We start from the raw sequence: 27,666 nt of genomic DNA, 5'->3' as shown, positions 1-27,666 counted from the left end.
TGATGGATTGTGTGTAACTAACTAGACTAGTGGAGCCTCAAATTTGACAAATAAAGACAATTAATGCTTTGCTAACATGCTGTTTGTCAACTGTGGGTTCAGGCTCAAGCTCACTGCACACTACAGACTATTTTGTAACTGACTGTGACCTCTGACCTCCTGCAGGAGAAAGACAAGAAAGGAAGCTTCCTAAGATAATTAAGTCATTATTCTAACTATTTTTTTTCATAATGACAACTTAGTATTTACTCCATATTTGTGTATTTCAAAATATTACTTCCCTGATACCATCTTTTTGTGATGTGATTAGAAATATTGGCTCTATTTGCAATGGTTCTGTAGTCCTCTGTGGGATGGTCTCAGTCCCCCTCCATAACGGGCCATGGAAATTCTGATGTTAGACGCCAGTGCCCCTTATAAGCACCTGTCCTTCCGCGTCACGGCACGCTCCCAATATGAAAAGGGTGTGATTGCTTTCCGAACGAGACTGTGCGTAGATAGTAGACTGGGACTATATAGTCTCCATGGAGGTTCTTTTCTCCATTCAACTGCAAGCAAGACCTGGTAGGACAGTGCACATTGGAAGCTTCATGCACACCATAGGATAGTGGGGGTTTGTTGCTCCTCTCCCAGTATAACATGGAGGTAAGAGAATATTTGTTTCTACCTGATGTACATGTTCAAGCAGTCTGTACTACTGTAATGACTGTACTATGAATTTACTTTCACAAAGTTAAGATAATCAAGTAACACTTTGCTTAAACTTTGTTCTTAAACTAGTTATAGAAAACTGGCAAACCTTGTAAATTAATGTTTCTATATGATTTGAACTGTTGCATAAAAGAGAAGACTTGTGCCTGTACACTCCTAGATGTAACAAAGAAGGAGTAGGCCAGTTATGGTCTTTTGGCAGAAATAATGACATACGGTTTTAATCAGTAGTAGCATACATTGCTTTGCAAAGTCTAAACACCTGTTTAAGCTTTGAGTGACAACCCATGGTGCATTTAAAGACAGAGACTTAACTTAAGTCTGTAAAAAACAATTTAAGTTAACACAGAAAACACATAGTATTAGAATGGAGTTCTTTTTCAGTGTCTTTCATCATCTTCATCTAAGCAGCAATACCTGCTATTGACCGAGCTCTGTACTCTCCAGGTGACACCCTGTGTCCAGGCAGCTAGTAGCCACGCAGCATCACTGCTGACAAGTCTGAACCTCCAAAGAGAACGAGCTCAGTTCTGTGACTGTGTGGTCAGACAGGGACAGAGCCCAGGCCAACTCTACCCTGCGCACAGGTGAGCAACATAAAGTGGTTTTATCAGTTGCAAACAAACACACATATTGGCATATAAGTACATATTGGCAAAATATATATATAAAATATATATTGGTAGTTGTATGTCTTATATGATGTTCATGATTTTATGCTACATCACATCTAGTTGCTCTCTTTCCCCCAGGTGTGTCTTGGCAGCTTCAAGTCCAGTTTTGGCATCTATCTTGTCCTCTACTGGTGCCCTGGTAGAACTGCAGGCTCCATGTCTGTCTGACTCAGTACTGGCACTTCTTTTGAACTACATTTACACAGGGGTTTTGCCGTACACCCGTAGTCAGCAACAGTATTACAATCTGCTCACTGCTGCCTCCTACCTGCAGATGGACGAACTGCAGGAGGCTCTGAGGGCTTGGCAACAGACTGAGGTGAATGCTGCAGATAATACAAATGTTTCCACTGGGGCTGAGAATCAGCCATATAAAGACATTAACAACACTTATAGTAAAACCATGAACACCTTATGTAAGCATCTGCCATTATCACACACTGGCAGTGTAAATTCACCAGAGAGAGAGGATCATCAAGATTCAGTCAATGTGGACACACATGATGAAACTCAGATGCATTCAGCCAATGTAGATTCCTGTATGAAAGATGTAAAAATAGATACATTTAGAAGTAGCAGTAATAATGGTGCAAACCATTATAGTAGAAAAGATGCAAGCACTTTAAGCAATGTAAGTTCCTGTTGTGGTATGTGTGAAAGCACTGAATGTAGTGTAAATACAGGTCACTGCAAGCAAGTAATGTATCTGACACCTCAAGACTTCATTCAAAATATCCCTTGCACCGCTGGAGTGGATGGGATGTCTAGAGTGGACAAAGAGGTGCAAATGGATCAGTTTCATTCAGCTGGCACTGTAAAACCAGAGACTTGGCAGGAGAGGACTGGCCTGAAGAGGACAGAGGAGGAGGTAGTGAGGACCGTTGAGGACAGGAGTAGCTTGTATTTACTGTGCACTGCTGAGGTGCAAGAGGAAGAAACGAACAGAGCGGAGAAGACGCAGCGACTGTGTTTAACACTGAAAAGTAAATCAGAGGAGAAGCAAGCTAACAGAAAAGAGGAAGACAAGACTCAGATGCATCACTCTCCCCTTCTTCGTCTCTCGACCTCCCACATTAAGGACAATGTTTCTCCCTCACAGTGCTCCTCCTCATCCTCTTCCTCATCACCACAGCCATGCTGTGAGGCAGTGCCTGTCATCCGTTATAGCAGTAGAGCAGATATGCTCCAGCTGGCAGGAGTGTCTACAATGCCTCCTTACTACCCAGTATCCCAGGCCTCAGTCAGCTCCAGTATGGCCCCTGACTCACGATCAGACAATGACATTGTTGAAGGTATTACCACTAAACACAAAAATCATTATGGGGCACAGATTCAGGATTACAGAAACAATAAAGGTCATATTGGAACACATAGCTGGGATTACAAGGATAGTTCATATCAATGTGCAATACAGGATTTATGTTACAAATCCAATGCAGATCAATCTGACATCCTAAAACAGGATTACCACAGCAGCAATACAGATCATGATGAACATATGGGCAATGGTTTATCCCACATTACAGGTAATAATGATTGCTATGCTCATTGTGATTCACATCAGAATAAGAATCACACAAAACATTTTAGGGATGATTCAGTGCCACATAATAAGGATTGCAGCAGTTTCACCAGAGGATTAAAGTATAAAACTGATCTCAGTTGTGATGATTTACCCTCCAAACATCAGCGACTGGATTGCTCTGATTGCCACAATGTCTGGATGGCAAATGCAGCAGAGGAGCAGTCGCAAGATCTGGGAGCTGTAGTTTCACTTCTTGTACAGGACTCTGGCACAGGAAGTGTCTCTCACTGTGAAGATTTGTGTCGAGAGGGAGAATCGAAAGAGGAACACAGTTACTCAAGCAGGCGTCCAGCTGAAATGGATAGACAGGACAGCCACTGTAATCGCTATCCACCTAAGACTGATTGGTACCCAAACTTGCACAGAGCCGAGACAAGCACAAAAGATGCTACCTCTAGCCAGCACGAACATGATTCAGACAACAAAAACACAGCTATGACAGACAAACGAGGCAGTGTTGATGTTTGTCTGTCTGTCCCCAGCACACCAGAATCATGTTTGTATAATGTCACTGGCGGCCTCTCTGCTTTTGAACGCCGCACAACTCTGGAACTTGAAAAGACCTCAGGCACTGAGATCACAGAGCCACACTTAACTTTTACAGTGCCTGTGGAGAACAACATGTCTGAGCCTATGTATAGTGTTGTGGGGCAGTCATACCGTGGACATCTTAATTATCACTGCCTACCCCAGGAGGACACACACTTATCACATGGAGACTCTGAGCACAAACACTTCCACCCTAGCCTCCTTGATCATTCAGACCAGTCTAGTGATGAGGAGGAGATTGGTATCTTTGCCAGTCCAGGCCAAAGTCCTCTGAGGCAGCACTTTGCTACAGGGACTACAGACCAGGTTCTACTGCTGGATATTAGCACCAAACCTGATGAGTTGCTAGTGTCCTACAAACACAGATCTGACCAAGGAAAGAAGTGGATTGCATTCGGCCACGAGGACACATTTGGGAATGGGTGGGGGCAATGGAATGAAACAACATCTGTAGCAGGGGTTAACAGGAGAAAATTTACAGCTAGGATAAAACGTGGGGCTGAGAGTTTTGATGAGGCTCAATCTAAATCTTGGTTTGCAGAAACAAATGTTGAAGAAAGAGAATCTGTTGGTAAAGAGCAAAGCAGGCCAGGAGCTGAGGCTATACATAAATCTGGGGTTGTGGAGGGTGAGAACCAGACCACTACCTTGACAGTCTGTTCACCTACTAGTGTGCCAGACTCTGTACAGGCCTCCGTGTCATCTACCTTGTCTGTCTGCATACCTTCTACCCTTTCAGCCAGCTTGCCAAAAAATATATCAGCCCATCTGTCAACTCCTGTTCACCACCCTTTCCAGTGCTCTCTGTGCGACCGTTCCTTCAGCCAGCGAGGCTCTCTGAATAGACACACGCGGAGCCACCTTGGCGTACGGCCCTTCCCCTGCCCCCGCTGCCCTATGACCTTTTCACGCCAGTACCGTGTCACAGAGCACATGCGTGTTCACCAGCGCTGTGTTCTTGGGAGTGACTTTCAAAAGCCCCCTTCATCAATTTGAGACAATGAGAAGAGGCCACAAATGTGAAATATATTGTCCTGTCATTGAAGGTAAGTATTATTCTAATGTATTGGTTTGTTTTCAATAGCTCAGGATTATGAAAATTTCTTCCATATTTTGCAAATATATGGAATAAGGGCATTTTTGAGATGAAGTTCTGACATTCATTTCCTCCAGAGGCCAACAATGTTAGTTAACCCTGATAACGCTGCAGTGCTCCAGTGAAAATTGGCCATTCCAAATAAGGAAAAAGGGGAAAGAAGTAGAAAAAATAAATAAAAAAATCATTTAAAGCACCTATAATCTAGTTTGACGTTTATGGCGATTTATAGAGCATTTCAGCTCATTGTTTAGCTGTCTGGCCCACAACTGTTTTGGTTCATCGCTCTAATAGGGCTGTTTCAGGCCGCAGAAGGCAGCTGTTTTCAGAGAAAAAGCTCTAAAGACCCAGTGTACACTACCTGCTCAGCACCAAACAGCAGACAGCCACAGTTAGCAACTAGCTGGTGAACATAGTGGAGCATTTAGCAGCTGAAGAGGATTTCCCAGGAGTTGGTAGAGACCAGAAACAGAGCTTAAAGAGAGTGAACATTGCACTTACTATTACCAGGTTTTCAGAAACATGACACCACATGAATGATAATGCTTCTCTGTAACTGCTAGATGTATAAGTAAGCAATTGTCTGTTTACAAATTTACAATAAAAACATGTTATTGCAGGTTGCTCGTTATCTGCTGGATGTGTAAATAGGCAAATGTTTGCTAACAAGTTAGCCACATACAACATACAAGGTGATGATATGTGAGTGTTGTGTTCACAGCTTGTTTTCTCACTACTGGTAGCTAAATCTTTGTCAGATTGACATTTTGACTCCATTCCATTCATTGCTCCAGAGTGCGTGTATTCAGCAGGCACAACATTGTAGTTAATCATGAGGTTTTCTTTGGCAGATAGTCTAAAGCTGCAGTAACAGTTAAAAAGGTTTTGTAAAACAGTTGCCTGTCACATTAATGTGAATCATGTTCCCTGTTTAGACTATGTGTAGGATGTCAAAGACTTTGTTTTTATAAACTGTTGTAATAATCAAATTATTTAACAGAATGTCTATTCCTGTATTTATGCATGTCATTTCTCTTTGTTCATGGAAGGCTATATGTTGTGTAATCTAGAATAGATTTAAATGAGAGATCAATTACAGCTGCTCATTTTGTAACATTGATAGTGAAACTGAGCTTGTCTTCATGTAGATATGTCGTGTTGTATGTCTTATTCACAATGTGTATATGTGATGGACAATTTTAGTTTTTTTTCCAGTTTTCAGATTTTCACAACAACACTTTTAAATAATATAATTTGAATATGTTTGGTATTACAAAAAAGCTAGCTACACTTTTTACAAACACAATTTGAACACGCTGAAACATAATGAACTTCATATATGTTTGCATGTATTTTTGATTTGTGTTGTTATTCTGTACTCAGTGTGAAATATTTTCTGATGTTATGACATTGTTGAATAAGAAAAAATCAGTACCTAGAACTATTCCTATTCCTGACCCTGTTGTACATACTTTTAAGACAGACATATTGTAAGTTTTAGCCTGTTTTCCATTTGTTTTGGTAAATTGATCCAAAAATGCTTTTTGCCAACTTATGATGACAGTTGCACAGGAACGGTACAGACATGTCATGATTTAAATAACATTGCACTCCCTGTTTTCTTTGTTTACAGATACATTTATTAGTGATATATCTCACGTTGGGTGTCATAGTGTTTGTACTTAATGGTGCTGAAACATGATCTGACATGGTTAAAAAAAAGTATCAAGGGCAGCCATGAAGTTCTGTGCATGTTCTGCCTTGTTTATGCCAAACGTCTTCAGGAAGGGACAGGAAGGTGGAAAAGGATCACATCATTCTGTGTTCAACACTTCAGATAGTTAAAGCATAGAGAACAGTTTACCAGAGGTGAGATGTTTATGGTTGGAATTGTTGACATTACATTTTCATGTTCAGATGTTCCCACTCTGTTGTAATAAAAAAACACTCCTTCTCTACTCATAAAATGTTTCAGAGTTAACATGGCTGTGTTTCCATTTGGTAATAATGCAGTTCTGGAGTAAGCAATAATAAAGAATCAAGTTTTCTCACTTGTTTGTAACTCTTCTGGAATTATGAAAGTTAATAGGTCATTAATGGTTAATAGTTAACAAATATTAGGTATGTTAATAAGTTGTTCATAGTTGAATTCTGGTCCAGATGTTCTGACAAACCTTTTCAAAAAGTAAGTGGTCAAACAGTAGCCTGATCAGACAAAATCGCCATTTTTTAAATATCTGCTATTGTATATTGCTGAAGAAAATTGGATATGTGTACAGTGATTCAGAGGTCTGGAACCAAGCTAAGCAAATAATGTCATCCTGGATGGAGGTGAACAACCCAAAAGTTTTTCTTATTAATGGCAGATTACTGATCTATCAAGCATTAGTAAATTAGTAAAATCTATAGACCATTAATAAAGTAATTGGTTATAGCTTATAAAGACTTATCAAAAAGTGGTACCTATTTACTCTAACCAGAGCACCAACAAGCTTATCTCAGTTTAAGCCTGCCCTAGACTAATTTGATTGTTTTTTAAATTAAAATAGCTCACACAAGTTTGGACCCGTGGTGTAGTAGTGCAAACATAATGTGGAGACAGGTCATCCAATGCCAGACTGCAGGGTAAGTAGCAGGGAAATGTAGAGCTCACATAGTTATAGCTCACAGAAACACAAGGCAATGCGTATCACACATACATATTTGTATTGCATTGTATACAATGACCACAACATGCTAGTCAGAAGTGGTTAATATTGAATCCTGTTGTGCCCACAGAGAAATAATTTGCTGTCTTAGTGCGTGTCATGTTTCTTCTCTCTGCTCAATGTATGCACTTCAGACGTTCCTCTTGTGCTCGTTATTCAGCTGCTGTGGTTCAGTCGGCATAGCAGTCATCTCTAGAATGGCCTAAAGAGAGGAGAAGGAAGAGCACTCTAATGGTTGACTTAACTGGTCCGTAGCCATTTTGCAACTTTGTCTAAGCTTAGCAAATATTTTCAGACATTCTCTTGGCAAGTGGGACAAGCGCAGCTCTCAGCACAGTCTGTAATGTGTGTGGAAGTGTCTTTTTACCTGGCTCTTTGTGGAACGCAGGGCAGCCCCGGCAAGAACTGACATTACAATGAAAATAATTGCACCAACAAAAGCGTAGACCCAGAAGATCATTTCCACAGTCATTTCCATGGCCTGGACAAACACACGACAACCACATAAAACTGATTTCCATGAAATGTGTGTACACATACTATCAGCCGTGGACCAAACTGAAATATGTTACACCTTTGGATGATTAGAATTTTTTGGCTGTAATGCATGGAGGCCCAAAGCTCCTTTTTTGCTTCTTTATTTCAGTTCATTTTTTATTTAATTCCAGCAGTTTTTATTAAAAAATGTCTGTTTTTATTTCACAATGCTATTTTCCCCAATAGAGCATTTTACACCACTTTTCATCACAAAGTCTTTGTCTGTCAGTCAAGACAAATAGGGCAGAGCCAGTTACATGATTGGCTGTTAAAGCAACAGCCAATCACATAACTGCCTCCACCTAAGACTGTGTGATCAAAATTGGTATTACAAAATATAAAAAATAATACAGTCATTGGGAAATTCACATTATTTTTTATTTTGTAATGTCTTATTTATTCAATGAATATTGAACACTGTGGGTCTCTGGGTGCCAATTAGAGTATGTTTATAATTAAAGCAATAGTAAATATGCTTATCGGGGGAACAGCAAGTTGAACTGGTGGTCAGTGCTGTAGATGTATGCTTTTTAAATACCAGTTTGCTTTTTTTGCATTTTGGATAAGTGCTATGACCCAACAATAAATCAAACATTTATAAAGTATTGGTTAATGTTTGTCAGTGTTCAATATCAATAATGAAGCCTTAATTCAACAAATAAACTTGCATTAGTGATCAATATTTTTTCTTCATGATCAATATTATAATGGACACCACCAACAACAAAAACAACAACAAATAATAAAAATAATAATCACCTCATGATATGATGACCATACTTCCTCAGTATCTGTGACATTGTATTCTAAAAAGTCTGAATAGTCTCTGTAGTGGAAGTGTGCTAAGTAGGGCAGGGTGTACAAGACGGTCCAAAATGACCCAAGTATGGTCACAATACTCAGAGCCAACGATATGGTTACCTACATGACAGACAGACAGCAACAGAGAGAGATAAAGAGAGATGAAACTTACAAATGTTGGTAATAGTTCATATATGGACAACCCTGCAAATGGCCATAAATCAGTTATTTCAATGTTTAATTGGTCAATAAAAAGAGGGAGTGATTAACACCTAAATAAATCCTAGTAGATTGTAATTAATTGTATAATTGTAATGAAGAACGTTTTAGCTATGTAATTTAACTTTTAGTGGAAAAACCATATCAGACACAAATTATTATTCCACGCATTATTTGTATTTTATATGTCTTAAACATGTCTGAAGGGGGTCTTGGTCCTCTAAATAGATATTTCATGGAAAACTTGCCAATATTGCTTAAAATATTACAATAGAGCTTACTGTTTTCTTGGTCGGGTGGTGCTCTGTCAGAATATACATCATCCCACATATGATGAACTATGAGAGGAGGAAAAAAACATGTTTATTATGTATCGCTTAAATATTTTGGAATTTTGGAATAGATCACAGTTAATAAACAGGGCAGGAGAAACACAGCCTATTGTTGGTGCTTAGCTGCTGAAGTGAGTTCAAATGAATATCAGCCCTAAATCAAATGTACAAATTTTGATTATCGGTGGTTTCTTGGTTTTGGCTGTTTTGAATTGTACAATTCTGAATCATAAACCACTATGCTCCACTGATGAATAATTCTCTTGTCATGCTACCAACCAGTGCTCCCAGCATGACTTTCCGTATGTGTTGAAAAGAGCTTGGCGTGATCGAGATGGAAACAATGCATAAAGATGAGCCCAAGACCAGCACAATGATCTAAGAGAAAATCAAACACAACTTCATGCATGACCTCTTCAACTCTTTTTTATTTTTATTTTGTGTAACAATAGAAGCATAAGTTGTGACTCAAAGTGGGTCTCAAATTTCTGATCTTGGAAAATACTGTGATACGTTATGCTGATTATGATAAGCAATAAGTATTTGATAAATAGACATTTGAACATGTGTGTGCGTGTGTGTGTTTGCATGTCTCACGCCAGTAATCTTGGGTTGCGCCCTAATGAAGCGATGTAAAGGTTTGCTGCCCCCCACTGTGGTGCCTTGAAGACTTGCATTAGTCCCACCTGGTCCACTCGGAGAGTAGAGCTCAACAGACATCTTATGGACCAACAGACACAGGACAGAAATAGTTTGAAAACATTAATATGGACATTCACTTGTATGTGCTGCATTCATGTTACACTAAACAAAGTCAAATTAGGTGTCTGATTTATATCTTCATTCTGATTCAGCCAGTTGAAGTCCTGGTTTTGATTCTTGTCACATAATTTGACTAGTAAAAGAAAAATACATTGAACACAAAAGCTATCTTTAGTTTCAGCAGATTTAGGCTGCTATGAACAATATTTTGACCTACATGACAAGATGTTTTGTGGCTCTTTTTGGTAAGATTAAAGAAAAATCATATATATGTCTGGGCATAAGTTCACTGTTTTTACATTTGTTTTTAATTATGTTTGATGTCCTAGCATTCGTTGTCTGCCTGTTTCTGGGACAATATGACTGTGACTGGGTACATTAAAACACTATACACTGACTCCATGCTTTAAGAAAATGCTTTTTCATGCAGATGTACTTCTTCCCTGGCAATAAAAATATTTTTTTGTGCAGTGATTACATTCGGTTGTCTCGCAGATGTATTTTGTAAAGCTTTAGCATCCAAAACATTTCAGGAATCAAAAAGCAGAACTGAAAAGCTTGTTTCTTGACAAATTAACAAATTTCATTTTTATTTATTCATTATTATTTGAACCAGCAAAATCAGCTCTCGATCCTAACTGAATTTGAATAGTAAAGTAAGCTTATTTTATTCAGATTTTTATTCAGTTTTAAATTAGTTTTTATTTCTTTATACTTTCCACAGCCAAAAATTCCACAGCCAAAGTCAAAAGCAGGCAATATGACTTATTTTAAAAGCTACAGATTCCATGAGACTCTGACAGCAGGCCAATGGCTGAGACTCATAGGACATGTTGTCGTTGAAGGCAAACCAAATATTCGTCATTTTTCCCTTTAAAATAACAATGTGTTCAGATTTAACTGTCCATTGCAGCAGTATATACATATCTTAGAACAAGGACAAAATACCCCAGGTATGTAGGCTAGTTACTCATTTGACTCGAAGAAAAAACTGTTTTTCCTCTACTCCGCTTGCAGAGATTTTAAAAAGTTTGGCTGTGAAGTAATACGATGTGAAGTTGAACTGACTGTCTACTGATTACATAATAATGTAAAGTGGACAAGAGTATTATTCGAGTGTGAAATCCCAAACAAACCTGATACAAACAAAAGAAGACAAAAAGGGGAGCCAGACCTTGTGTAGTCCTGTGCTCGGCGTTGTAGTTCAGTGTTCAGCTCTTGTAACGACTCGCCTCACGTTCACATCTGCAGCCGCGTGATGGGTGATTTGTGAACGATCGGTTTATTTTGAACACAACCACAACTATGTCATAGTATGTGCCTTGTTGTAACTCACATTTGAGGGCAGCTATTGGGATCACTAATTGTTCAATGCTTTAGCTTGATATTATTGTAAGAAATATTATTCTTGTGAATTTTTTCTTCTTTTTTTTTTCTTTTTTGTAGATTAACTTCCTTTACTGATGTTTATTGTAAAGGACATAAATGAAGAAATGGTAACTATATAAAAACTGACTTTAGTAATTGTTTAGACTGGCACAGTGATTCGCTGCACCAGAGTGATGTATTCAAGTCCTTGAAGTGTTTATAATCAGACACTCGTATCAGCGGGTAGAGGTGGATATCGTGAATCACCTTGCTGATACAAATTGTTTCGTTTAGTTGAGTTCAGTTAAAAAAATTTAAGTCAATGGTCTGTTCACTTTTTTCTAAGCTGATCATCATTCAAATGCAGATGGGTATGTAAGTAAACGAATTACAGGACGAAGAGTCATACTTCCTGGTCTTTGTCACTTAAACTACAACATATGTCATTTTGGGGCATTTCCTGAAGCGACTGAGGCTGTCTCTTTACTTTTACACCCAACCTTAAATGAGTTGTAATGCATATGTAATTAAATGTTAATAGTTCCCAGTGTTACATTATGTAGAATGAAGCACTGGGGTTTTGCATGTGTGTGATTGTGTCATTAGGATGAGACACAAAAGAAATTAATTTGGCCACAAGCTTTTTTATTGAAGGACAGAACCAATGACATGAGCAATTCTTGCTTTAACTGTCCGAAATGGTCGACTCCTAAAAAGAGAGTCAAACTTTCCTTCACTCTGGCAAAAACACAGGGGAGGGGAGAAGGAGGGATGAGCTGTGTGTGTGTGTGTGTGTGTGTGTGTGTGTGTGTGTGTGTGTGTGTGTGTGTGTGTACTTGCTACACTGTGAGGACTGAAACATGTTTTTCCCCACAGAATGAGGGCATCTTTGGAAAGTGGTCCTCACAAATTCAAAGGGCTGTTTAAAGGTTAAGACTTGGTTTTAAGGGGTATGTTAGAATTAGGTTATGGTTAGGGTGAGGGGCTAGGGAATGCATTATGTCAATGATGGTCCTCACATAGAAAGAAGTACAAGGATGTGTGTGTGTGTAGGGAGTTAAGGGGTCAGAGCGGAAATGGAGAAGTAGAAGGAATGTGATGAAATAGCTTGAGAGAAAGGGGAAAGGAAAGAGAGACAAGAATTCCTATTTTTCCAAAAATGACACAGATGTGTGCTTTTGTGTTGCTCCATTGATGAAATAGAATTGAGATTAAAAAAAGGGCAGAGTGAAGGAAGAAAATGAGCGTGGGACGGAAGAGGATAAGGTGGCGAGGGGAGACAGCAGAGATAGAAGGGGTTGGGCTGAATTTAAAAGAGGGTTTAGTTACTCAATATGAAACAGCTGCTATTTTTTTTTAACACAAGACAATAAAACAAAGATTAAATGTTTCCTTTCCATCCAGTGGAGGAAGAAGCATTCAGATCCTTTACTTAACTACTTAACTATACCACAGTTTAAAAATACTCGTTTACAAGTAAAAGTCCTGCATTCAAAATTACATACATAGCCTAAGAAAAAGTACAAAAGCATTAGCAACAAATTTACTTAAAGTATCAAAAGTAAAAATACTCATTATGCAGAGTGGCCCTTCTCAGTGTTATATTATTGGATCATTATTATTCAAATTAAGACGGTGTAGTCCCTCATTCGTCCAGGAGTGTTCTATCGTAGAAAAGGTTTCAGTCGTAGTCATCTGGACACTGTTTTCAGAATCAAGACGTTTCGGCTCCCATTCGGAAGTCATTCTCAATTGTGAAAAAATTGGACGGGAACTGGAAATTTAAGCTACTCTGAGTTACATAAGCCTGAGGGCAGGGCTTATGTCCAATTTTTTCACAATTGAGAATGACTTCCGGATGGGAGCCGAAACGTCTTGATTCTGAAAACAGTGTCCAGATGACTACGACTGAAACCTTTTCTACGATCATTATTATTAATGCATTAACATGTAACTGTGTAGTTAGTCGGGGTGGAGCTAACTTTAACAGCTTCTTAATATTTGGGTGTATTAATCTGTAACAATGTATCATTTAGAATCTGATCATATGTTTTGTATGTTAAATCTTAATAAGAAAAGCAACTAGTAACTATACGCTTTAAATAAGTGTGTGAAATGTGGTGGAGTAGAAGTATAAAGTAGCTTAAAATGGAAATACTCAAGTAAAGTACAATATCTCAAAACTGTACTTAAGTACAGTACTTGAGTGAATGTACTATTTCGCTGCAGCAGAAACGTCATCTCTGTGTTATCATTCTCAACATCATTAGGCCTTATGTGGACCTCAGAGAGTAAAATGAAGCCATAAATACAAATTTGAAGAAAGCATTATGAGGATACTACTCTAGTCTACTAGTGTTATTTCTGTTCAGTTATGGCTTTGTCTCTGAGGTGAAAGGAAGAAAGAAAGAAAACAAGCATTGCGTTGCCAGAAAGTAGCAATCACCTTTGAATTTATTGAAAAATGTGTCAATTTTACAGATTTATTCAAACTATGCACACTGCTCGTTAGGCTGCTGCTTAGCGCTCAAAATATCATCAGGACAGCAAACTGGATCAACATCCATATCAACACAGAGACAGACTAGATAACTGGTCAAGAGTTTTAATAGATCTTTCACAGAAAGAATTAGGTGATAATCCTCAAAAAAATGACGTACTCTAAAACTTTGGGAAGAGCATTGCGTTCATTTAAAAGAAAAATAATCTTCTCTTACTTTTGACTTCCATATTTCATAAAAAAGGATCCTATAATCAGGAGATCTTTATACTATAATTACAAGATACACGTGACACTGACCTCACACAGATCAGAGTGTGCTTTTGGCCTGAATAATTACAACTTAACATGTCTGCGTATGTTTGACACACTAATAACAATACTAAAGCAATGTACTTCCCTACAAAGATCAGCGACAAGACAGTGATCATTACATCTTGACATTACAACAGCATGCTTCCCTTGCGTCTTTTACTCTTACACAGATTACACTGGACTCCCCAAAGGCATGTGAACATCAACAGATTCAGATCCAATTAAAGGTGAATTTCTGGTTCCTAGTTTTCCTTTAGGCAAAGTCAATCACACTACAGAATCAGACATATCTATCCTATGCACAAAGAGTATATAACAGTATAACAGACTCAGTCACAATCAATCAGAGGGCTTGTTCACAGTATTCTAGCATTTTGATTTCACTTTTGTTTTCAATATAGGACACATTAATATCAGTACAAATATCCTTGTTAAATTCTAACTAAAATCCGGTGAATTGCTTTGATAATTACTTTTTTTTTAGATGATTCAAAATTAGGAAGGCAGTAGAAACATACATTTTTTCATTTTCTTGAAGATGTCAGGCATACAAAGCTGCTTTCAACTATCCAATTAACAGAGGTTTTATGTGGGTTGAAGGTACTTTTCTGTATGTTGCAAGAAGCACAAGTATTTTCAAACATGCTGTAGTTTGCACTTCATGTAAATAGCCATCTTGATGCCCATAATAAACCAGAGGCACCAAATGAAACAAAATGACGTAGTTTTAACAGCAGGAAAGAGCCATCTTTATGGCTTCCCTAAAATGCTGCATGTTGATCTATTGCTTTAGTGGTCACATGGTGAAACTGCCACCCCTTAGTGCAACAGTAGGCAGTCGGTTTAAAAAGACAGTTATAGTATAGCATAAAATGGCTGCATTTGAATGAGCACCAGTAACAAAGTATTTTAGACAATATCTCAGCTCTGAAATGATTAACAGAACTTAAAAAAAAAAAGTTCACTTCATATGGTCACAAAAATTAATGTTACTGATTATCTACAGTGGTTTCCTCCATTTTAAATTATACATGTTGTAAAAATAAACAGACAAGCTTTCATCTGGCATAAATGCAGTACAGCAGATGTTATGTGATCAACAGATGAAAACATAAACATTTGATAATAAATGAAAAAAATATGTACAAACAACAAAAAAATAGATGTGTTTGTGAAGAGAAAATCTTACAGCATCTGAATATACTGCATTCAATTCTCCACTACAGGAAAGATTAATGCTGTACATAAAAGTATATTGATCTGTGTGGTAACAACATTACAAAACTGAAGATATATGACCAGAGTCCTGCATGGGCTTATACAGTAATTGCATTGATGAGCATTAGTTATTATCATAATATACATTCTAGCATATCACTGGAGTTCATTTATTTGCACGTATAAATAACAGACAGAAAGAACACAGACGGAAGTTATTTGCATTGTCCTGCATTTATCTTGACTAGTTAGAAAATGTGCCAGAGCCACATCTTTCACAGTAGCACGGTAAGAAGACCACACACATTTAGCTCGACCTGCAAAGGAGTTTGGCACAGAAGATGACTGGATACACTGTCTGGTATTTTTGCATGTTCTGGATGGTTTGACAGTAATGTAATGTAATGTGGTGTTTCTGGTGCAAAGTGCTGTGCTGTATCTACTGCATGCAAGGTCATAAAACATTACTACAGCCACTTACTATTTGGTAAATATATTGCATGTGATGGGTAAAAAAGCCGGCATTCTTTCCTAAACAAGATTTAAAAAAAAAAACCCAAAATGAGTGATGCACCAACAGGCTGATTTGAGATTTGAAAAGCTGAATTGTATATGGAATTTGTATTTTACTGTCAATTGTGGAAGCCAGTTGTGTAGGCAATCTGGAAGAGCTGCTAGCATAGAATCTCTAGTACAGCAGTATTTCTGCTAAATAAGTTGTTATTTCATTTGCATGGTGATCCCTTCACCCAATGCTTAGGTCAATTCAGGACAGTTGATTATTTTAAGATAGACTAAACCACTTTTTTTGCATAGAATTCTAAAAAATAATATAATGCCTTTGCAAGTTTTACTTTTGTGTGTGTGTGTTTGCGTATGTCTGTGAGTCAGTGCACTTGCAAATGTGTGATATGTGAGTCTTTGACCCTGTGTTGAGCACCATCAGTTAGCATCACTCCCAAGAAGCTGTTGAAATTCATCAGGGATTTATTTTCCCTTTTTTATTTTAAAAACACACAGCTGACACAGTTGTCTTATCTGTAATGGACCCCTATGTCTGCTTGCATTCTCACTGTTGAATGATGGCAAGGTGATTTGTTTATAAGGGGTACTGAAAACACATTCATCTACTTTGAATCAGTAGTTGCATTTACTTATCTTAAGTACTGTCTTTGAGCCTTGAAGGAGCCACAGAGCTCCATTCATTTAGCAGGTATAGTGTCAGGAAAATAGCCACATAGTTCTTGGATAAGTTCAATAATAATCTGGGCTGCCAGCTTCACAATGAATCACAAAACCACTGACCACTGTGTTGTGCCTGACAGAAAAGCTGGACCTCGGCGTCTTCAGTGCTAGATTTTATTGGGTTTCCTCAGCTTGTCTCAAGTGGCTGTGGGTCTTCTTCTTCCTGGTTGGTGCGGTCAGGTTGTTCGCTCCAGTAGTTGCATTGGCCAAAGGTGTCAGAGAAGGGGAAGTCTGCTCCCTCATCTCTAACTAGGACCGGGAAGACATGGTCAACCACCTCGCACAGACGCCCAAAGCTGAGAGGGAGACAGACAGACGTTTATAGACTATAATCATACAAAACCAGAATTCAGAGAGTCAAACATCTGTGTACACGTGTCCAGAGTGAGATTACTTGGATGAAAATCAAGTGAAACAGAGAATATAGCTTACGAGGAGATATTGGTTTTGGCGTGCTCCTGTATCAGCTCCCCCTTGGGATTGACAGTGAAAATTCTGTTCAGAGGAACACCCACCTCCTTATAGGAATACACATCCTGAAATCACACGTACACAAACAGTCAGCATCACCACCAAAAGCAACAGAAACCAACACTATACAATCGTGACAATGCTCAAATATGAACTGCTGTATTGTTACAGAGAAAGTACAGGTTTGTATCTGTTCATGTACAGTAGTCTCACCGTAGCTCTGTTGCCAAAAGCAGCGTAGAAAGGTTCAGTGTTCGTGTAAAAAAGGTGCTTTATGTCTGTGAGACACTCGATCTTAAACTTCTCTGGTTTCTTCTCAATCACCTCCCTACAAAACACGACATGACATCAAACACATTTTACACATCCACTGGGGAAGCCTTTTTTAAAGCTTATCCATGATGCAATTCTGTTCCCATGAAATTGGGTTTGAAAAGGGATTCATTAGCACAAAAAAATCTGTGAAATGAAAGCATGAAAATCCCTTAAATTGTTACAATATTTGCATATGACAACAGCAATATGCCCAGTCATTTCTATCATTGTGCATGTATATATAAGACATGCATAATCATTCATTGATGGGTGTCTGTCAGCCTCTGTACATGCTATTGCTATAACAATATAAACAAATTATGGCATTACTGTGTAACTAGCTGCTCCTGATCCTGAAGTTTTATATAAATACCAAAATAAAGTAACTATTATTCACTACTAGAATATTTTCAGTTTTGTCTTTATGTTTTCAAGGCCATATGAATTCTGATTACTCCAATGTAGCCTTTTTGTGTGTGTCTAACCTGTGCAAGGCAGAAAAAAGACTGCTGGGGCTGAGCAGCACCGGGCCCATTGGCAGCATGGTTCCCCTCTCATTGACCCAGTGCAGGTAGCCTCGCGTCATATCAGCCATGCCAATGGCCCTTGCCGAGCAGTACATGAACTTATATCCATTCCTGTGACAGAGAGAGTGTGACAGAGAGAGAGAGCTTGTACTTAGCTGTGCACTATGGTTTAAATAAGAAATCATTATAATGATGACCTGCCATTACATATATCTCAGTTAAAGGAAAATAAAACAATGAACCAAACAAATAAATGTAATATTTATATTAGCCAGATTGTTGTAGCTTTACAACTGCACTCTGTACACTGTGTGCAGATTGTTAGGTAGCACTCACTGGCTGACTTTGTGGTAGAGCCGTGCAATACCCTGGTGGGTCCAGTCTTTACCCAGTGTGGGGAGGATGTGGCCCAGGGTGTCTGACCTATAGTGCAACACAAGAGAGGCAACAATACACAATCAATACTGGTGGACTTAAGTAACCCCCAAAACCAAATCTGTGTATAGCCTGACATCCACTGGTGAAAAGCTGAAACTGAACTGCCTTCTGTTACATACTGTATATATTATATTCTGTTATTGTTGTCGCAGGTGAATTTCACCTATTGGCTAATAACAGTGACAGCGAGACTATCTTGCTTTCCCTTACCTGGTGATGGTTCCATCTATGTCGGAGATGACTATCTTGTCATCCCAGCTCCAAAGATAGATTGTGCCATGGCAGCGACAGGTGCCCTGATACTGAGTGGTCACGCTGAACACTACATCATTAGGACCCTCCTTCAGCTGCAGGCTAGCCTGTAAACATGCACACGCACACACACACACACACACAGATTTAAAAAAGCAAAGTTTTCTATTCAGTGTTAGGCTTGTTATATACTCCATGTAAGGGATAACACAACAATGTGTGGGATATTCCTCTAATGTAGCAAAATGTAGTCCAGAATTTGAAACAGGATGCTAAAATCTGCTCCAACATCACACATTTCAGAGAGGGGCATGAAAAAAATCCATGTGAGAATATCACCCTTCGTTTAAAGATACATTAAATGTTGCCAACTATCTTTCATTCCATTGTTTTGGAAGTGAGAGAAAATTTAATCCATAAAGCCACATGTTCCATTTATGGTGACCATTTTGAGATTTATGACCTGAGACTGGTCCAAGGGAAAACAATGTATCCATGTTTGTTATGTAAGCAGGGATACTACTTTGCCTACATCCTTGCTTTATCATAGTGAACCATGTGTGTAATATGTAGTAAGTCACTACAGAGCTCCAAAGCTGCAACTAACTAACTAACCCGTTTGCATGTTTTTATCCCCATTAAGGTCAATAAAGCCAACTGTAGGAATACATACAAGTTGCTCTGAGGTGAGCCGCAGAGTCTTCTTATAACAGATGCTGCCAGAATTCATGAGAGGCTCTGACTGGCAGGATCCTGTCGCCTGATTGGACGATCTGTGGTCCTCATCACTAGAGGATGACTCATCCTTCATCCTGAAAAATCAAACACAACTAATTCGGTGTAAGATGAAACTATGAAAGCTGAAGAGAATGGGAGTGTTTGTGAGAAAAATGTGGTGATTTAAAGAGTATAAAAAGAAATGAAGCAAGCAAATAAAAGAACAATTGTCTGAAGTCACCTGTTCACTGAGGGCATGGTGAGTGACGTCTCTCCTTGGTCTCCTCCTGTCTCTGTCACTGATTCCTGAAGTACACAAAGGTCAAAGGTCACAATGGGTCTAATCGACTGAAATATTATGTGTTGATGTTGAGGAACAACTATGGGTCCCAGCCTTTGCCTCCTAACCTTTTTCCTCCTCCGACACTCTTAGTCTTGTAGTAGATATAATGAAGGCTAAGGACAAATTATATTTAAAAAATCTCACCAATAATGTGTGTATCTGTGTACTTACTGATTTGGAGTCGCTGTTCCTGCTCCTCCATGAGAACCACCAGCGTCCTCCTTTCTTTGGCATCTTCTCCTTCATGATGTTCTCCACTGAGGCCTGGAGACAACCGTGCACATACAACTCAAAACTGACTTAAAATGTAACCCAAAACTCAAAACAAAATGAAGCAGAAAACACATGCAAACCCATAAATAGATGAACAGAAAGCACAAAAAATTAACAACCAAAAATGCAAAGTAAAATATAACAAACAGCACATTTGAAACCACACTGAACTCCAACTAAATCACCAAAATAAAGGCAGTTACAGGTGAAAATTCAATGGCACACAAACAAAGAGCAACGGATGCAAAGTAAAACCTGAAAGGAAGAGATTTCTCAAACAAGCAGACAAACAAAGAAATGCCCTGACCGACACCCAAGCAAAGCAAGAAACCATCATACAGGCTGTGAAGGGCTGGAGCCAAACAGACCAGGGAGGCAGTATGAGAAAAGGCCAAAAGCAGAAAACACATAACTCAAACACCAACACTTAGTAGACACAAACATCAGATGGTGGGTGGGAGAAAGAAAATATGCAAATAAAAGTGAAAAAATAAGAAGGGGGATAAAGACACGACATTATTAAAGTGTTAGGAACACAGTTAGATTTAAAGCCATATTTCAAATAACAATTGAAATACTGAGAGGACACTGGCAAATGGCAACACTGAGCCAAAGTGAAACATCAGATTAAGGAGAATTAATTGCAAAATGCTGGAAGTGCACAGGAGAAAGTGGTGCAGGAGGTTGCAGAATACTTAAAGACACCAAATGCCACCTGACAAATACAATGATAATATAATCTAAATCAAATAATTTAAAAACATAATATAGTTATTTAGAATTCTTTGAGATACTCATTATGTGCTGTATAACATTACCCTGAAGGAAAGGTATGTTGTAGCTTGAAGTGGTTCATTTTACACAATTAAAAAAAGAGGAGCTCACAGAATAGAAAAAAAAAACTGGGGCTGGAGACCCTGTTCCAGGCCAAAAACAACAAAAAACCTCTCTCCATTTACTGTGATGAAAAGAGCTCCTTAACACATCACACACAGCTTAAGATGTGACACAAGGCAGGTTTGAGAGTTAATGACAAATGGTCATGGGGGGAGTGCTCTTTTCTGCTGCAGCCCCAAGATTTTGGCAGCTAAGAGGGGTGCAACATACCATAACTGGCCTAGTGCAGCATTAACATAGTTCTAAACAATAATTATTTTCTCAGTTAGCCTACTACTTGTTTTTAGGCTAGGCGGGCCACAATTCTGTTGCATAATGAGTACAATTACTTTTGATCCTTTAAGTACATTTGCTGATAATACTGGCTTCTTTAACTCAAATAAAGCTGAATACTTCTTCCACCACTGGTGCCATAAACTGATAACATGAAACATACAGTCAAATGTAAACAAATGAGAGCATATATTTGTGTATCACCGTGGTGGTCTTACCTGCGGCAGTGGTTTCTGATAGACCTGCATGGCCAACATGACAGGAGCTGCTGTGTTCCAGTTGTAGTACCTACAGCAGATGACAGAGAGCACTATAAGCATGTCTTTACAGCTCAGACTTCTTTCTGCAAAAGACAGCTGACATATTTAATTCTAAAGGAGGAATTTTGACTGCTGGGACGCTTATTCGCTTTCTTGCCAAGAGTTAGACGAGAAGATCAATACCACTCTTGTGTTTCTACGTTGAAGCACAGTAACTTTCTGGAGTAAAACCACAACTTGTCATTTTACCCTTTGGTTTTTGTACAGATTAAACAAATGAGATATAACAACTTAATTAGTGAGCTTCAGAGGTGCTGGTAGGCAGATTTTGTTACCTTAGGACAGAGGGAGGTTAGCTGTTTCTCCCTGTTTCCAGTCTTTGTGCTAAGCTATGCTAACCATCTGCCTGGCGCTAGCTTCATATTTACCACACAGCCGTGCAAGTGGTGTCAATCAAGTGTATTTCCCAAAATGTCAAGCTTTTCCTTTGAAGGCTCCATTTGTTATTGCAGCATGGTGTCACCCCGACATACTGTATATCTCAGTCCATTAACCCCAAAACAGACAAAAACAAAGTTTGTATGTGTTCAGATGATTGAAAAAAATACAGCAGATGGTTGCCATAGTTTCTGCACTCAGTCTAAATGTCTAAATCACACTATGGAATATAGTATAGTAGTACATACTTGTTTCCTATCTTGACCACCAGGTTAGGGTCATCGATAATAGAAGGGTTTTCAGAGAACTGCTGGTAAGAAATTGCCCTCTCCTGGAATTGCTCTGTGGCACAAAACACACACACACACAAACAACAGCACACACAGATTGACAGACAGATGTTTTACGAAGTAAAAATTTAACAGCATTGTAACCTCATTTGTTTTCCTGCTGTCATTGCCTCCTTGCACATTCCTTATCCTACCTCTTGTGATCTCCTGGTTGTCAGTGAGTCCTCCACACAAAGAGATGGCAACATGAGGCAGGTCCCCTATTTGGTCAGACAAACTGTCTACGCCGCTGTCAATCCCACTGCTGCCCACTGACTGTGGGGACTGATTAGCGCTCCGCACTCCCATCATCATCATCTCTGAGTCCCCCCTCACTGAGCTACTGCCTCCATCACTGCGGAGAGAGAGAAACACACATGCTCTCTGAAAAATATTGTTGTGATGGTGTAGGTCAGTTTGATAATGTTATGATCAAATAGGACGGTGTAGTCCCTCATTCGTCCAGGAGTGTTCTATCGTAGAAAAGGTTTCAGTCGTAGTCATCTGGACACTGTTTTCAGAATCAAGACGTTTCCCATCCAGAAGTCTACTTCCGGATGGGAAGTAGTCCGGATGGGAGTTGTAGGAAGTTGTAGTCTACTCCATTCAGTGCAGTGAGGAAGAACGGTACATAGGTGAGACCAAACAGCCACTTCACAAAAGACTTTATCAACACAGACGACACACTAACTCAGGATTACAGAGCGCCGTGCATTTGCATCTAAAAGCTACAAACCACACATTTGAAGACAGCGAGGTGAAGATTCTTAGTAGAGAGAAGAGTTGGTTTGAATGGGGTGTCAAGGAAGCCATTTTTGTGAAAAAAGAGAACCCCTCCTTCAACAGAAATGGTGGTCTGAGATTCAATCAGCCCAAAGTCTATCACAGTGTATTAACACCTTGGTCACGCCAATCACATGCTAATCAGGTACTTAACAGTGATGAGGTAGGTGCAGCCTGATTACTGATTACTGGGCCATCTTGGAAACAATTAGGTCAGTTTTAGGTGAAACTAGCTATTACCAGATACTCAGGCAGATTCCTTCCTGAGGGCAGGGCTTATGTAACATAGAGTAGCTTAAATTTCTAGTTCCCATCCCATTTTTTCACAATTGAGAATGACTTCCGGATGGAAGCCGAAACGTCTTGATTCTGAAAACAGTGTCCAGATGACTACGACTGAAACCTTTTCTACGTTATGATCAAATAAACACTTGAGTGGCGTAAAGCACCTCAAGACTAGTAGCTTATTTGAAAAAAAGCAGCAGTGTTGATGTTCACATCAGCCAACTATGGCCACTACAATAATTTAACTGTAATGATTAATTACTTAAAGGTCCAGTGTATAGGATTTAGTGGCATCTAGCGGTGAAATAGCAGTTGGCAACCATTTGAATATCGCTTGCCTCACCCTCCCCTTCCAACCGTGTAGGAGAAACTGCACTGTGAAACTCGTGAAAAATACGAACGGCCCTATCTAGAGCCAGTGTTTGGTTTGTTCTGGGCTACTATAAAAACATGGCGGTTCAACATTGCAACAAATGGCTAATTCTAACGTAATGGAAATACAATGATTCTTATTTTCAGGTGATTATACACTAATTAAAACATACTTATAAATATTATATTTTATTTCTGTCAATTGCTCCTCCTAAATGTTATACACTGGACCTTTAATTAATTCTAATTATTTACAATAAGACTGTGATGGTAAGCCATAACCATTAATCACAAAATTTGTCTAAAAGTACAGTACACAAACATGTTTGGTACATGTATTTGTTCCTTACTGAACCTTTTAGGGAAGTAGAGAGCAGCTACTTCAGGCTCTAGCTCTGTAATGTCATCCAGGTATATGCCATCAGCACCCAGGTGTTGGCTTCTCTTTTCTAATAAGAGACAATATTACACACGATCAGTAACAGAAATAAAAGATGATACTGAGGCACTTAGGTCAAGAAAATCCTTTGTATTGTTTGAGACAGAGCACTGATACCTTTCTTCTTCATTGGTGAATCAGTTCTTCTGATGGGACTTCCTCTATTCCCACCTTCACCAAGATGATCAAGGAGAATCCTGGAAGATGCTGAGCAGGCTGTTAAACCCTCCATCTCTGCACACGATAGCCCAATACTTTCAACTTCTCTAACTATGGAAAAAAAAACCAGTAGGGAATCAATTAGTGCATAAAAACAAACACATGGGTCACCAGGATGTACTGACACATGTGGTTAACTTTAGAATTTCCCTCTAGGATTCTGCAGTTCTACAATCACTAAATTTACCACTCACTCTCAGGCTGTCCTGTTGATTTATGGTTCATCCGTGGAAAAGTTAACATGTCAAATCTGAATCATTCAGAAGTCACATTTGCAAAACATTTCCAAAAAAATCACCACTGACAGAACATGAGAGGCATTTAGCACATTAAAAGCAATATTGTCCTCTATATAACAACCTTGCTCTTCTCTAGCCCTGTCCCCAGAATTAGTGGTTAGTGTGACCCTGGCTCCATTTTTGCTTTCTTCAGAGTCCTTGGCCCCATCATTAGCAGCGGTCTCCACCGACTGGGGAGCATAGAGAGTGAGGGAGGGGGGTCCAGTATCACTGATGGCTCTGAAGTGAGTGTTAGCAGACACTGGGATGGAGACTGCTGTGGCAGGGTCCTGCTTCTGGTGGGAAGTTAGAAAGGATGGCTGTAAGAGAGAGAGACAGAGATCAAACTTTTCACACAATATTTCTTTTTTTTCCTTTCTCCATTTTCAGAAATACGCTTATTTGCCTTCTTTAGATGAGAAAATTGATACCACTCTCATGTCTGTATGGTAAATATGCAGCTGCAACCAGCAGCCTGTTATCTTAGCTTAGTATAACTACTGGAAACAGGGGGAAACAGCTAACGTAGCTCTGTCCAAAGGTAACAAAATCCACCTACTACCTAAAGCTCACTAATTAACACATTATATCTAATTTCCTGGTCAAGAGCAGTAACTTCCTGGAGTCTCCACTAGTTGGTCTTCATGCTAAGCTAAGCTAACAGGCTGCTGGCGGTAGCTTCATATTCAATGTACAGACATGAGAGTGGCATCTAACTCTCGGAAAGAACGCAAATACGTGTATTTCCCAAAAGGTCGAACTATTCCTTTAATAGTAATGAAATATAATATGTAGAACATACATGCCTAAGGTTTTGAAATCTGAATAATGTTAGCAAGTGCTGAGATATTTTCTGCATTGTGTGTGTGTGTGTATGTGTGTAGATACCTGGGCAGCCTGTGGTAGCTCCCCCCAGGTCCACAGCATCTCAGGGTTGTCTTTGCTCTGATTGGTTAGCTCTGAGTCGCTTTTCGGCATTGATGACCATGAATCGTCGGGGCTGCAGGGAAAGTGACGTACACTTGATTTAGATCAGTTTGTACATATTTTAACAGATTAAGTACCTTTAACATACATCATAAACTTTTTAATACTAGAGTAAAATAAAACAAAAATCCTAATGAAAATATTTGAACATTTTCCAATATTGTATTTGTTTCCTGGAAACTGTGTGGTTTTCCTTCATTAGTGCATTATTTCATTTCCAGCATTCAAAGAGGGTAAAATTGAAGGTGATACCTAACAGGGGAAGATAAGTGAGAGGTCTGCTGAGGACAAGAGATGGACAGACCACAGAGTGGAGGGACGGAGAGAGTCTCCTTAATCACATTACTACAAAGACAGATACAAAGGAAGATAAAAAGACACAGAAAGAAGAGACGAGGAGAGGGAAAAGGAATGAGAGACAGTGAATCATGATTATGATCTACTCATCGTGAGCACAGAAAATGTATTGAGACTGCTAAGTACAATATGAAGAACTGAATAAAAGCTAAGAAGAGTTTACTAGACAGTTAAATAGAACAAGTTTATCATTAAGTGTGTATCTGTGCATGCTTTGTGTCCAAATAATACCTCTGTGAACGGATCCAATCAGTGCTGGGGTGTTTGCGCGTGTTGGCTGTAGACCCCTGATCACCGTACACAGGTCTGATCACAAACACACACATGCAAGGAGATGTCAATCATATACACACAAACATTTCAAAACCTGTGCATACACCATACTATATAAATAAACAATGTCTCTGCAAATCCAAATAAAGTAAAACAAGTGATTTGTTTATGCTCATAAAAATGTCCTGAAACACTTTGAAACACCAATAATAGTCCAATAATATATCATCCTTACTTTGAAAAACTACTTATGAGACTTTTGCATCCTGTTTGACTGTAACCACACGTCACAAACTAGCCTACAATCTGCATATCAAGTACAGTGTGAGGCATGACATGAGGCAGACACACATTCTTTCATGTCTTTAAGGGTTTCAGGAATTTTCCCGCCCTGCCATGTGGTTAGCTTCCTAAAAAAAAAAGCTTGAAACCCCTGCTGCCATTATGTCAAAGACAGAGAGAACACTGTGGGAACCAGACAAATCCCTGGAGCGCGTCCCACAAAGAGAGCTGGTTTTCAAAGGGCTTCACACACGTACGTAAACAGAAACATGCAGACACATGCAGACTCACACATTAATTCTCATCTCCCAAAGTGTTCCTAAGCATTTCATTTGTCAACCAACTCTAAACAAAACATCACCCACACAGTCCCGATAAAGCAGGTTGGCTGAGTGTTAAACTCTTATTAAATAATTCCTTTCCTTAATTTTACTTTGATTGTTGCCTTTTAGTCATGAATATTTAATGTTACAGAGAAACACTTAAGATTTAAAGCCAAGTTTTCAGGGGTTTTTGGGACACAGATGGTGGCCTGACATTTGATTGTTATACAATAATTTTCTGAACTCAACAAGTTGCTCACAATGACAGTGCTAACATGCTGATGTTTAGCAGGTATAATGTTTACCATGTTCACCATTTCAGTTTAGCATGTTAGCATGCTAACTTTTGTTAATTAGCACAAAGTACAGCTGAGGAATGTCATTAGTTTTGCAGGTACTGATATTTGGTTATAACCCTTTTTTTATACAGTCTGTTATAAATGTAAGTATTGGACCTGATGATGGTGCTAGATAATGAGTGAGGGGATCACCAAAGCCATTACAACTTATCCTAAAGGGGACATGAATGTTTGTCATGGCAATCCCTCCGATAGCTGTTGAGATATTTCAGCCTGGACCAAAGTGGCCAAAATCCATAGAGCCACACTGTTAGCACGGCTAAAAATGGACATATTCCAATTTGAGCATTAACAGAATGTCCTCAGTTTACACGTCTTTTTTTTGGTATTCCTGTTCTTCTGATTCATGTGGTACAAATGCACAAGCCCTAGACAGCTGGAACAACCACTTACACACTCACTCATTCATGAAAACATAAACACATACGCGCTTGAGCACAATTAGAGAATTATTGGCAGTGGTTCATCTGTTCACAAACATCATTGTGACAAAGGTTGTTTACCACAGCATGGGACAGACTGTTTGGCATTGTATAACCTCTCGTTCTTTCTTTCT

General features: G+C 39.0%; 3 protein-coding genes across 8 annotated transcripts in view; 1 reads left to right on the top strand and 2 right to left on the bottom strand.

Moving 5' to 3' along the window:
* The first annotated feature begins 488 nt into the window (after positions 1 to 488).
* LOC122878814 lies at positions 489 to 6,533 on the top strand. The gene is made up of 3 exons (XM_044202210.1): positions 489 to 645; positions 1,159 to 1,298; positions 1,464 to 6,533. Exons 1-3 carry the CDS (start codon positions 640 to 642, stop codon positions 4,513 to 4,515), a joined length of 3,198 nt encoding a protein of 1,065 aa, XP_044058145.1. The 5' UTR covers positions 489 to 639; the 3' UTR covers positions 4,516 to 6,533.
* Positions 6,233 to 11,366, bottom strand: LOC122878816. 3 transcript variants are annotated; one of them, XM_044202223.1, is made up of 7 exons: positions 11,149 to 11,348; positions 9,810 to 9,932; positions 9,492 to 9,590; positions 9,162 to 9,218; positions 8,620 to 8,781; positions 7,691 to 7,804; positions 6,233 to 7,525 (listed from the first exon to the last, which is right to left on the bottom strand). In XM_044202223.1, exons 2-7 carry the CDS (start codon positions 9,930 to 9,932, stop codon positions 7,454 to 7,456), a joined length of 627 nt encoding a protein of 208 aa, XP_044058158.1. In that variant the 5' UTR covers positions 11,149 to 11,348; the 3' UTR covers positions 6,233 to 7,453. The 3 variants fall into 3 exon arrangements, with proteins under 3 accessions (XP_044058158.1, XP_044058167.1, XP_044058175.1); XM_044202232.1 differs by having other exon boundaries at positions 11,111 to 11,201; XM_044202240.1 differs by lacking the exon at positions 9,492 to 9,590 and having other exon boundaries at positions 11,149 to 11,366.
* Positions 11,367 to 13,778: 2,412 nt separating this feature from the next.
* lpin1a (lipin 1a) overlaps positions 13,779 to 27,666 on the bottom strand; it is a 34,721-nt gene continuing 20,833 nt past the window's right edge. For 2 of the 4 annotated variants that reach the window (XM_044195560.1, XM_044195579.1), the window contains exons 6-24: positions 26,105 to 26,179; positions 25,769 to 25,861; positions 25,418 to 25,529; positions 24,612 to 24,849; positions 24,150 to 24,302; positions 23,949 to 24,042; positions 22,309 to 22,508; positions 22,073 to 22,166; positions 21,345 to 21,414; positions 20,296 to 20,382; positions 19,855 to 19,947; positions 19,582 to 19,646; positions 19,297 to 19,435; positions 18,582 to 18,730; positions 18,270 to 18,356; positions 17,892 to 18,044; positions 17,305 to 17,419; positions 17,053 to 17,156; positions 13,779 to 16,916 (exon numbers count right to left, since the gene is read on the bottom strand). In XM_044195560.1, coding sequence (XP_044051495.1) covers positions 16,748 to 16,916; positions 17,053 to 17,156; positions 17,305 to 17,419; positions 17,892 to 18,044; positions 18,270 to 18,356; positions 18,582 to 18,730; positions 19,297 to 19,435; positions 19,582 to 19,646; positions 19,855 to 19,947; positions 20,296 to 20,382; positions 21,345 to 21,414; positions 22,073 to 22,166; positions 22,309 to 22,508; positions 23,949 to 24,042; positions 24,150 to 24,302; positions 24,612 to 24,849; positions 25,418 to 25,529; positions 25,769 to 25,861; positions 26,105 to 26,179 — 2,290 coding nt within the window. In that variant the 3' untranslated portion in view covers positions 13,779 to 16,747. The remainder of the gene's footprint in view (positions 16,917 to 17,052; positions 17,157 to 17,304; positions 17,420 to 17,891; positions 18,045 to 18,269; positions 18,357 to 18,581; positions 18,731 to 19,296; positions 19,436 to 19,581; positions 19,647 to 19,854; positions 19,948 to 20,295; positions 20,383 to 21,344; positions 21,415 to 22,072; positions 22,167 to 22,308; positions 22,509 to 23,948; positions 24,043 to 24,149; positions 24,303 to 24,611; positions 24,850 to 25,417; positions 25,530 to 25,768; positions 25,862 to 26,104; positions 26,180 to 27,666) is intronic. The other 2 variants (XM_044195587.1, XM_044195570.1) reach the window with 2 other exon arrangements.

This window comes from Siniperca chuatsi, linkage group LG1 (assembly GCF_020085105.1).
Source record: "Siniperca chuatsi isolate FFG_IHB_CAS linkage group LG1, ASM2008510v1, whole genome shotgun sequence".
Lineage (NCBI taxonomy): Eukaryota > Metazoa > Chordata > Actinopteri > Centrarchiformes > Sinipercidae > Siniperca > Siniperca chuatsi.
The sequence above is the reverse complement of the archived record's forward strand: the minus strand, read 5'-3'. Positions and strand labels throughout refer to the sequence as shown.